The sequence below is a fragment of the Ptychodera flava genome, chromosome 13 (assembly GCF_041260155.1).
Source record: "Ptychodera flava strain L36383 chromosome 13, AS_Pfla_20210202, whole genome shotgun sequence".
NCBI lineage: Eukaryota > Metazoa > Hemichordata > Enteropneusta > Ptychoderidae > Ptychodera > Ptychodera flava.
Genome location: NC_091940.1, coordinates 1,653,382 through 1,666,487, shown reverse-complemented (window position 1 = coordinate 1,666,487; position 13,106 = coordinate 1,653,382). Strand labels below are relative to the sequence as shown.

Below are 13,106 nucleotides of genomic sequence, written 5' to 3'. Positions count from 1 at the left end.
CTGTCTGTTTGTCTGTGTTTGTTCATCCCTCTATTTGTCAGTGGACAGACTTTGTTCCTGTCATAACTTTAAATCCATTGGTCAGTATGTCATGCAATTTGGTACATCGCTTTAAAACGGAAAAATTAGATCTTATTAGATTTGGTTGATGTTGGTTGCACAAGTAAGGGTAATTTTCGAATTTAAGGTAGCTACATACCGACAGACACATTCAGATTTTTATTTTTTCCTCAGTTATAGAAGTCCCAAACCCCAATATAGAGGGAAATCCTGCAATTTGCCAAAACTCTGTAACCACAGGCCAGATTCGGTTGAAACTTGGTATGCAGGTTCTTTAAGGTGAATTCTGGTAGATTTATTCAAATGGTTGTAAAATTTTCATAGTCATATTTGGTCAAAAATCTTTTTTCTGAAAATGCTAGTCCCATTGCTTTGAAACTTGGTGTGCATGATCCTAGGTTGACCTTTTTCAGATTTGTTCAAATTGTGGTGAAATTTTCATTATTTGTATATTTGGGGCAATTTTTCCCATTTTTGGTCAATAAATCATTTTCTCCCATAGTTCTCGTTGGATTCCTTTGAAACTTGATATGCTTGATCTAGGGTTGACCACTGTCAGATTAGGTAAAATTTGGAGAAATTGTCATATTTGTAATATTTGGGCAATTTTTCACATTTTAGGTCAAAAAATCATTTTCTTTGAATTACCTATTCTGATTGCGTTTAAACTTGGTATGCATGTACCTAGGGACAACTTTAGCTGAGTATCTTCAACTTATGGTGAAATTTCCATATTTGTATTTTTTGGGCGATTTTTTGCTTACGTGTTTACACACGTGAGCATATGTCGCAACGATGTCTTGCTGTCTGTCTGTCTGTCTGTCCGTGTGTCTGTCTGTCTGTCTGTCTGTCTGTCTGTCTGTCTGTCTGTTGGTCCGATATCTCAAAAACGGCTCATCAGATCAGAATCAAATCTGGTACATAGATTCAGTTAGCAAATGGCAAGAACTGATTAGTTTTCGGTGGGTGTGGCTTGCATACTTTTAGCAAATGGCAAGAACTGATTAGTTTTCGGTGGTGTGGCTTGCATACTTTTTGCTCATTTGCATAATTAATGATTTTAGAAAAAACGGATATACATTAAAAACGACTACACACAATTTGATGAGATTTGCTACAAATGTTGATCACACCAAGATATATCAGTAGTGGGAACCATTAAGGGATGACATGAAAGATAGTTGCTAATTTGCATATTTAATGAACTTTCCTAATTAGGGATATATGTCTGATTTGACTCGATCAAAATCGACCAAACTTGGAATGTATATTAAATATACTATGATTTAACATTATTGAAAGTCATTAAGCATTTTAACTGCAGCCAATTCCTAATTTATGTATTTAATGAACTTTGCTAATTAGAGATATATATTTAAATTGACTGGACCAAAGTTGATAAAACTTGCTACATGTATTGAAGCTACTATGACCATAGGGGAAAGAAATCAGTCCCCTGGGGTGGGGAGGGAGTTTTTTTGTGCAATGGTTTACCTTATTTTATTTTATTAATTTTGACTGTGATATTTCAATAAAGTTCAAGTCCAAACCGTCTGACTGCTTTCTTTATTACTAAAAGTAATTTTTGTTAATTTTGACTGTGGTATTTCAAATACAGATTTCGACTCCACACCGTCTGACTGCTTTATATATTACCGACAAGTCCTTATCTCCTCTCCAACTTGTGTATACGCCACTGTAATTGCTCCGAAAACATTGCCAACTTGCTAATCCGCTGTCGGTATCAGCGGATTAAGTGATTGAGTCAACACCACAGCCGTCCCACACGCATTAAAATAAGGAAAGGGTTGAAGATCACAGACACAGTGTCACGATGTCGTCCGTAAAACTAGTGGACGCTTAAAATATTCATGAATTCGTAAATAAACAGGAGGGTAAACACTATTATTCATAAATAAACGATAAAGGAGCTCCCTAGTGACCGGCCATTGAGAGAAATTACAGAAAAAAGTCGAAACCTGAAAGCAACAACCTCGCGACCGGTCGTGTAGACAAATGTTGGCAAATATTCAACACTTTACACCTTACAGCCATGACCTCACGATCGGTCGTTGAGAAAAATTACTAGGAAAAAAGTCAGATTCAAAGCTTGAAACCGTAACCTCATGACCGATTGTTGAGAAAATGTCGGGAAAAATTTAACACTTTACGGCCACGACCTCAACCGGCCGTGGACAGAAAATGAAGTCGAATACCTGAAAGCCACGGTCGTTGAGAAACATGTCGTGAAAATTCAACACTTTACAGCCACGACCTGGCGCGATCGGTTGTGGAGAGAAAATATTGGGAAAAAATCGGAAACCTGAAATCTACGACCGTGGACGCTTAAAATATTCTCGTGGAGAGAAACTGAAGCTCCTTGTCTGTGATGAAATTAACTAGGCTACCGTCCGACCGATCAGGAGAGAAAATGTAGAAAAGTTAAAAGTCAAAAACAACAGCCATGTGGAGAGACAGCTCAGAAAAAATTAAAATAAATCTGAACGGCCTGAAGGAGAACAGCAACGTTACAAAATTTTTGATGACATAGATTTAGTTCCTGACTGCATTTTCCTACCCTAGGACTTTAAAAAGCTAAGTCCATGCTTTTAGCTCATTCATATTATGTTCTGCCGTCGTTGAGTTGCGTGTTTGAAGAATGATAATGGTGGAAAGTGCATAAAAATACAGCGAAAATATATAAAAGTCAGCGTGGACCCTCTGTTGTGCCGTGCAACAACATAAACGCAGCCGCTGACGTTTTTACAAACAGAATACATAGAATGGAATAGAGTAGGTGAGAACTTCATTGGTATGGATAGTCGCTGATGTATTATCGGGGAAGCCGGGCAAACGAGTCGGTCACAGCATGGATGTAAAAATAGACTATTTTTTTGCATCAATGGTCAAAGTCGATGGCGGTGTGCTAAGTTTACGATACACGCTAGATGTACGGTGACGATGCATCGATGGTGGCATCGAATAATACGGATAGTATATAATACTAGCATTCATGATGACATCAATCTATATTGAGCTGCCTGCAGCGGTGTTCGTTCGGTTGATGCTGTCCGAGCCTCGTTACAAGGAGAACCGATTTCTCCTTTTCTGTGGCTGAATGAGCTACCACCTCGATTGACCTAGGAGTTTGTGTAGATGCGTGTGCCAGATGTGAGAGGCAAGAAACATGATACCTCACCCTTCAGCTCTTTCTGTGCAGATTTTTCAGAAGATTTGTTTATGTTCTCAGACTCATCGTTATCAACTTTTTGTGACAAATAGGATAAAAATTGAATCCTTGTTTGATTTTATAGGATTGATTAAAACCAGTCTCGTAGCGTGCTCATATAGAATGTACGAACTTTTCATTATATAACGTCAGGGAAATATATATGTTTACTTCTGGACTGGAAATAAACAGGTTTGAGGTCAAAAGGTTCTACTTCCGACTTCCGCTCTTACGGATGACACCGGACCATGACCGACTCAAAAATGTAGGTGAATTTCTGGCTCAAGATGACCATTTTAGACGGCGTACTTTGGCATGTAACAGTTCATCGGTATAGTGATACTTTTGATAGTCGTTAAATTTCGATTGACTTCTATATCTTCTCAGATTTGCGTTTTTTGTGACACAGTGTCAGAGATCTTCAACCCTTTCCTTATTTCCTTATTCCTGTGGTGTTGACTTAATAAGCTAATCCGCTGATACGCTCAGTCATTAACAAGTTGGCAATGTTTGCGCAGCAATTAGAGTGGTATGTGCACTGGTTGAAGAGGAGATAAGGAATTGGAAACACAGTCAGATAGTTTGGAGTCGAAAGCTTTATTTGAAATATCACAGTCAAAATTAATAAAATCAAATATTAAAGGTAAACCGTTGTACAAAGAAAACCTCCTCCCCACCCCAGGGGACTTTCATCTGCCCCCTGTGCTATGATACAACATTTTTGAAAGTCATTAAACATTTTTACTTAGCCAATTCCAAATTTGCATATTTAATAAACTTTCCAAATTAAGGATATATATCTGAATTAACTTGATTATAGTTGTTGAAACTTGCTATATACATCAAAGATACTGTGATATAATATTATTGAAAATCAAAAACATTTTTTACTTCAGCCAATTCCTAATTTGCATATTAAATGAATTTTCATAATTAGGGATATTTATCTGAATTGACTCGATCAAAATTGATGAAACTTGCTATGTACACTAAAGACACTATAATACAATATTATTGAAAGTCATTAAGCATTTTCTGTTCAGCCAATTCCTAATTGCATATTAAATGAACTTTCCTAATTAGAGATATATATCTGAATCAACTTGACCAAAGTTGGCAAAACTTGCTACATATACTGCAGATACCATGAAACAACATTGTTGAAAATCATTAAGCATTTTTACTTAAGCCAATTCCTAATTTACATATTTAATGACCTTTGCTTATTAGGGATATATACTGGATTTACTTGATCAAAGATGACAAAACATGCTATGTACATTGATGATTATACCAGGTTAAAACAATATCAAAAGTCATTTCACATTGTCATGTCAGCTAATTTATAATTTGCATATCTAATGAGCTTTCATAGCTCGGCATATATGGCTTGAAGGACTTGGCCAACGGTAATTACACTTGCTATATAAAGGGAAGTGGTGATACAATGACAGCAGTAAAAGAACTTTGATATTTTTATTTCAGCGAATTACATATTTGTATACTTCATGACCTAATCGGCGGTGATTATTGTTCATTAAGTTGGTCATAATATTTTCAATGAAGTTGAAAACATGTGGCAAAGGTTAAAATTTACACATAACTGCAATATATAATGAAACACGTGAGCATTTTCAGTTCATATCTGGTTCCCATTTTTGGTCAAAACTCATTTTCTCTGAAATCGCTTGTCTGGTTGCTTTGAAACTTTGTATGCATGTTACCAGGGGTGAACTTTTTTGAATATGTTCAAATTTGACAAACACACAATATTGTATTTTTATTGCAATTCTTGAATTCTGTGGTCAAATTGCAAAATTTGGAGAACCATTGCACACTACACCTTTGTATTTTGTGCTTGCTAAACTGTAAATGGGAATTAGTTTGAAGTTATTATGAAAATTTTAGTAACTGTGATTTGGAAGTTAACATGTTTGTGATATTTTTACAGAAAAACAACAAAAGACCTCCAAACCAATAAAAAGTTGTTTTTCTTAAATATTTTGTATTTGATGGATCATGCATCAAAATGTGTTCAAATGCACCTGACATTATGACTCTTACAAGCTACGGCCCATAGTAGCTGTTCAATGTTGTATGTACACTCACTCTTGGCTCACATTGAGCCAAATGTGAGCCAAATGTCATTGATGCTTTGAGATTGGATACAGCATTACAAAGTGAGTCATAAATATTGTTAGTTAAGAAATCCTGTGGATGTGAAAATGTAAAAGGAAACTAATTCAGTGTATGAAGTCAGCTTGAGCTTCAGTCTTGTACGTATACATGCACATTATGCTATTAATATTATACAATACAATACAATACAATAGCTCTTTATTATCCCAAAACATGGGCATTCTTTGTACGACAGCGGACAAGTCAAAAAGTTACACAGATAAGACATGTATAAAATATTTAAAAAAGGTCAGTGACTTTAAAACACATTATATAAAAGCAGAGATGACTAGTCGTTTCTGTTTTGATTCAGAACAGAAATTGCAGTGGGAGTGAACGAATGTTTTGATCTATTTGTTCTAGTTATTGGAACCCTATAACGCCAGCGAGATGGTAAAATATTGAATTCCTTGTAAAGTGGGTGGTGATGATCTCTGCCTATAGAATTGGCTTTGTGTAAAACTTGTTTTTTATTTATACAATGTACTGAGATTAGTTTGTTGTACTCCAATTATTTTACTACAGATGTTTACTATTCTACCAAGTTTGTTCTTGCACTGTACAGTGAGGTTTCCAAACCAGCAAATGAGTGAAAAACTTAAGACACTTTCAATACATGATCTGTAAAAAAGCACAAGCATTCGTCTATCAACTTTGAAGAAATTCAATTTCCTCAAGAAGAACAGACGCTGCTGGCATTTACATAAAATCATATTAATGCTATCCTCCCATCGCAGCTTATTATCCAAAATAGAACCCAGATAATTGTATTTCTCAACAATTTCCACTTCTTTACCATTAATAATTGTTACATCAGCTAATGGTGCGTCTTTCCTGAAATCTATGCACAAATCTTTGGTCTTATCAATGTTAAGTTCAAGGAAAGAACTTTTACACCACAGTTGCAGTGTTGATATAATAATATCAATACTAGACAGTTAATGTGAATTACAGCAAATGTCAAAATGAACCGAAGAGGGCAAGTTTGATAAGCCCCTATCAATTTCCCTCACAGTCTTCCAATATCCCTTTGAAAACAGAGAGGTATTTTGGTCAGTAAACATACACTGCCCCTGCTATGCTATCTCCATTCGATCTCCCTATGCAAGCTTCTGCATGGATCAAACCATTTTGCGCCAGTTTACAGCTATAGCTGTTGATATCAGTGTATTCAACGAAGCACATGGCACACTTGTTATATATTACAAGACAATGGGACGCTGGAGTTCCTGAGACAGTATTGTTAGGAAAATGACATGTTTCCCAGTACTTTCTTGATCCTTTGATCCTGCCCACCCATGTCACATAAATAGTATAGTTCATTACGTAGTTACTTCCGCCATTGTTTATTGTCATTCATGGACCATGATGTTAGTTTTCTTCCTCTGAACATGAAGTTTCTTTAGTTTGAAGCAATTATCCTTTCATCTGTGAAGAGTTTTCACTGGTGACTATTAAAAGTTTCACTGCTATGTTGTTGTTTTCACAAGATGCAGACTGCTTTTCCGTGCAGTCAATCATAGACAGTTTCTCTACGCTCTACAGCCATGAGTCAATAATTGTCACTTCACACATGCACTACATGTATGCTGTTGATTGGCACATGACGTCCTCATGTCAAGTTTTGGATTTTTTGATGCTGAAATTTCACCAAAATGCCATTTCTGTATCCAGAGATTATGTAATCAGTTTGATTTAAAACAGCGATATAAAACACTGTGTCAGTAAATCTCGGAAATTGCGGCTGAGTTTGCTGTTTGTCTTTTATCTTTGGTTGTCGATCAGTATGTGCACTGCATTACGGCCTGTATAGAGAGACCCTGATGTAATCAAGGTATACCAGTTCATAAAATCGTGAGAATATTTTTTTCTCTGTCGACGTCGATTTGCCCTACGATGGATTTTTAGGCAAGAAAGAGCATCATAGAAAAATGGTTGATAGGCATTTCCCAAATCAGTATTGCCGCAGAAATGCATCGCATGTTCAGCACTGTGAACGATGTCATAATGAAATACCGGAGAACCAGGCATTTCCACGAGGCCGAGAGTCAAATCAGGGCCTCACTCAGAACAACGACATTTTCTTTTACTAGATACACTAACTAGCTGTATCTCAGTCGTTCCGTGTGAATGTTTCTAATTTTACCGTCGAACTCAACTTGTACTTGAAACATTGCCATCGCCTATCCATGTGCTCTCACACTGACATTTGTTTACTTTGCAAGCTCATGGAATTTACTATTCAAGTTTGGGTAAAGTATGTCATGAGACATGACTGCTTACGGGAAATACTTCACAATAACAGGATCGACGCTCGTAACAATGCAAAACAAGTTCTGTGAAAAATCAAGTTTGAAATTATTATTACAATTACAGGTCTTAAAATCGCATGCTTTATTTCATTTCAACCACTTTGGGCTTCAAAATGGTTTCTTCCGGAAAGTGAGCCAGAAATAGAAGGGAGATTGAATGGCAATAACACAGCAGGCGCCTTGTATGTGTATTGGCCTGTTTATCGGCAACACTAACCAAAGTACCTCGGTGTTTTCCAAGGGATATTGGAAGATTGCGAGGGAAATCGATAGGGGCTTATCAAACTTGGTCTTCTGTTCATTTTGACGGTCGCTGTAATCACCCTCACTAAACCTCAGTGTTTGCAGTGTTTCTTTTCATATCAAGGTATTTCCTTTCATGTTAATTTTCAGGAAAGAAACTTTAAACCTGGTGATCTTGTTGCTGTTAACGGTGAGGGATTAGATGAAGATGCCTATTGGATAGGAAAGATCCGCAGAATTGAGGGAGACATTGTTGAAATCCACTGGTATGATAAGGACTTTAAAGGCCGATATAAACCACAGTTTCTGAGGGCAAATAACAAAGCGTATGTGGACTCTATCACAGAAGATACCATCATGGAAAAGGTGAAACTGGTCAAGGGAAAAGTCTGTTTGAAATGATCATTGCCATGTGATGGTTATATTGTTTTCAACATTGAAGCAAACGTTTGTGGTTATTTTTAAACATAACCCCACTGTTTCTCCATTTACATGTACATGAAGTAACGAAGCATTAAGTCAATTCAACAAAAGAGAAAATGGAATCTGCAAAACCGGATTTGTTGTAATGTATTGTGTGCTCTGCTCTTCTTTAAGTATATTTCTGTAGCCATATTGTTTGTTGCAGTGTCATACCTATATTTATAACTGGGGCAAGCATGAGTGAATGAAATACAATTTTAATCAACATTTTTCATTTTAAATTTGTGGATACTTATGAACCATGGACTAGTTTACATATGCTGACAACCTGAAGAAGAGAATCCTGAATCATTTTGTTTGGCAGATGCTGTTTATATCCATGTATTGTATACCCATACTGAAACACACCAATATCCTCCCTTTTGCAATATTGAACAGTCAAAAGTATGTCACGCAACTGTTTTGTGCAATGTTTTATGAAATCATCAACAAAGAACAAGCCTGTGTTCTTTTTTTATTTGTCAACAGATTCAAAATTTTTAGTTCAAAATCCAAGCTCTGTAATAATTTATTAATTCTGTGCATTCGTTGTCTTGATTTAAAAGAGAAGCACTCTCCATTATGCATACCTGCAAGAGCCCTCTTATTTAAATAGGGCAAAACGGTCCAGCTCACACATGTAAATCGTATCTGTTGTATTAACTTAAATATCTTATGGTTGCTAGTATTGTTCAAAAAGTTCTTCATAATGGCCATACAATTCATTGCTACTATAAAGATGATGCAAGCATTGCATTTGGTAGTTATACAGTCAGAATTAGATTCCATATTTCTCCTTTTAAGCACAAAGAGCATCAATGCCAATAAATCAAGGGAATAGTGGTTGATAATTCAGTGCAGTGGCAAAGGCATAGAGATTGCCAATATGACTGAAATAGCAATGGTATAATGGATACCAGTAAAACTCAACTAAATCACTATGGACTAATTCAAAAACACCAAGGAATTGGTCCCTATTGACATTAAGTCCTAGACAACTTGTTTCCATGTGTCCATGTGCCCAGAGATGTGCCTTACGTGACTTTTACAGGACTTGTCAGCCATCAAACCAGTGCAAAAACAAAACACAGCTTCCCAGCATAGCAGCAATGATATCATAAACCATCTACAGTCACTCCTCAACATACCACAATTAACTTCTATTGAAATAAAAAAGTGCCTCAAAGCAATCTTAACATACTCTGACCAGTTTATTGTGCCCCACAAATCAATCTGGCCTCTGGTCCATCATTATGTTAATGTAATCACATCCAGAGTATGCTTTATGCAAAAGTACATATGCAAATTTGACATATATTATGAAGAAAAGGCGTAAATCAAACACATGTACTGAAAAGCAGTTTTACAATTTTGTTTCATTTTTCCCCAATGTGCCAAAGGCACTCTTAGGGTTTCAGTCTCTCCGTCTGTCTGTAGACCACATTTGTGAGGTTCATAACTCAAAATAAGTACACTAAATGTTACCATCTGTGGTATGTTTAATGTTTGGATGATTATTTCAACTAAGTGGAATCTTACAAAAGTATTAAGAACAATTATATAATTATGAATTTTCATAAATTTTAAAATTTTCCATTGATAAACTTATTTGATGATTTTGTACATATGTTGGTAGAGATAATGTATTTGATATTTGTGCAAGACAGAATAAAAATTGTATTTTTGAGAATATTTTTTCCATTTTTTTTTTTCATAATTGGTCCACTGTCAAATTTGGGTTTAAAGTTTTTTAAGATGACCTGATTATTATATTTCCATATAATTATGAAATTTTTAATGTGTAAATATTTTGGCCCAATGGGAAGGGGGTGCACGAAGGGATGTCAAAATGTCAAATTTTCCAGAACTGCTTGAATAATATCTTTGAAGGATTACAGGCTCCTAGGGGAAATTGATTTTGATTTGTGAAAATTCTTATGAAATTTGCACATGTAAATTTTCTTATTTTTTGTCAACATCTTATTTCTTGTAAAATGCCTGACCATAAGCTTTCAAATTTAGTTTACAGATTCCTTGGCTTCACTGCTTTCTATTTGCCCAAATGATAATGAAAATTACACTAAACTTTCTTATGATTTGCCCTGGACTAGTCACGTTTTAGAAAAAGTCTTCTTGATTACATTGTATTCTTTGTTCATCATTGCAGCCATAGAACACAGGGGCCATGAAAATCTCACTTTGATTATCATGATTGTTTTGCTCAGGTATTTGGAGTCAGTACTGCTTTAAAATGTTCATATGTTAAACTGTGCACAATAGGTAACATGTGTGAGTGTGTGATTTGCAAAACAATCCAATAAGGCAGCAAGATGTCTGTGTTTATCTTGAACAATTCAGTCTATGTACAGTCCGTTGAGGTCATTAAATTACATGGCCTGACAGCAGAAGTTTGTTTGAATGAATACAAGCATTCTTTGAGTTTCATTCATTTACTGTTAATGTTCTGGTGTAATGATGTACTATGTGTATTTCATCACTGCAAAATACAACCATATAATGGCTGATAATCATGTCCTCATGTAATAATATATATCTATATGTCTATAATCATGTCCTCATATAATAATCATCCATAGAACTTAATTTCACACAGAATGTCAAACATTTTAATTCCATCAAACCTAATCTGAAGGGATTAAAGTTGGCTTTTCATTTTAGCATGCATCCTCATGACACCAACGATAATTCATTATACATACCAGAAGAGATTTAAAGTAAACAAACAAAAATATCATGCCATGTACAAAGTGTGTGTCTTTGATTGGACTATCTGATGTAACAGTTAAAATTTGTTACTGTTGATGTTGATGTTGTCTGATTGGTACCCATTGCAATTTACAGTAACATGCATTAGCAGATGTAAATCCAATTTTTCAAATCTCTAGCTGTCATTGTTGTTTCAACATTATTATCTTGAGCTTTTCTCACGTCTTCCAATATATGAAGGAACAAAATCTTATCAGAGGATATGTATGTAGCATAGGAAGCTTTTTCATCAGTTTCATAAAAAAGACAACTTATGTACGCAGGGATGTGTATGTGTATGTCCATTTACTGTGTACATTTGAATACTGCCTCATGTTTTATCTTGATATTTGGTGTAAAGTCATGCTTCAATTGAAGATTACTATTAATTTTGATTAGCATGTTCCTCCCAAAACTCTGAAAGTGAGAAAACTCAGAAAATTGTAAAAAAGTCTTACGAACCATGTTTTGAATTGTTGTAATACGAGATTCACAGGTCCTGAGATGACTTTTAAGCAGGTAAATTTATCAATTTTGTAGTGATATGTTCCTCTTTATTGGTCAACACAAACACATTTTAGAGACTTTCATTCCATAGCCTAGAATCAAGCAAATTATATTGAGGCTCCTGGAAATCCCAAAAATACTGCCTATCATTATCATGCTTAGTGTGAAGGTTTGTGTATTTCATTCATATCATCCAAATGTTCGTATATGTTGTTTTTCAAATTATCTTATTCTACAAAATGACTGAAGACTGACCAGTTAGCTTCAGAAGCTGTTTCATGGGTTCCATTTTCTAATAGGTTTGGTTAAACCTTGTTCTAAGAGATTTCAAATGTCATAGGGTATGTCCTGGAAATGGTCAATCAGCAAGTACTGCATACAGAAATAATGTGCATCAGTAATGACTACACTGATTGTACAAAGTTGACTGTGTGCACTGATGTGCTGCACTTTTGAAGTTGCAGTTTTAAAATGATAATGACATAAGGAACAATTAGGTGAGAAAATATTTTGTCCAATGATGCCTACAAAGAATGAAAAGTGAATATTAACAGAATGAAGGAAAGACTTTAAAAAGATGTTTTGTTTCTTTTATCAAGTATGCCAGAAAAATTGTACAGGCACCTGAACTTTAACATGGTGAGAACCCCTCAAAATCCAGGGAAATATTCTGGTGTTTTCTTGGATGCATCTGTCATAGTAGATTTAGGTATTTATAAATGTTTTGAAACTTCTGGTTGGTCCCTAGATTTGTGCTTACAAGGAGAATTATGGTTAAATATCTTACTGTTCTGTCTCTTTGCATGTTATCACATTCTTCTGAGAAAAGCAAATGCTAACTTATGTTGGACTTTATAGGTCAATATTATATTAAATCTACACAGCCAAGTTGTTTCTGTGTATTGAGAATCTGTTTGACTCGTTTAAAGCATCATTTTGCACATTACAGATATTCTTGCTGAACAAATCAATTATGCTAAAACATCCAGGGGGTGACAGTTGAAAAATTGTATATATGCACAAATAAAGTACAAGTGGTTATATGAATTGTCTTTTTCTTGTTTCTTTGCCATATATCAAATTTTGATGAGTGGCAACAATGGTGACTTGTAGATGTGAATCTTAGGCGTGTTTTGTTTTTATTGTATTGCAGTACATTACATCATATAGATGACAGTATGTCCGATAGAGGTGTAGTGCTATCAAATGAACAAAGACTGCTTATTACTGTTGTCTCTGTCCACTTTCATAGAATTCATTAAACTGCTTGATTCTTTAAGGCAAAAATTGCATATCAGCTTTAACTCAAACCAAATGATTAATGTGATCATATTTTAAAAGGAAATCAA

General features: G+C 35.2%; 1 protein-coding gene across 2 annotated transcripts in view; it reads left to right on the top strand.

Moving 5' to 3' along the window:
• Positions 1-12,804, top strand: part of LOC139147059 (putative histone-lysine N-methyltransferase 1) — a 79,646-nt gene extending 66,842 nt beyond the window's left edge. For both annotated transcript variants that reach the window (XM_070717913.1, XM_070717912.1), the window contains one exon: positions 8,173-12,804. In XM_070717913.1, coding sequence (XP_070574014.1) covers positions 8,173-8,424 — 252 coding nt within the window. In that variant the 3' untranslated portion in view covers positions 8,425-12,804. The remainder of the gene's footprint in view (positions 1-8,172) is intronic.
• Positions 12,805-13,106: the final 302 nt, after the last annotated feature.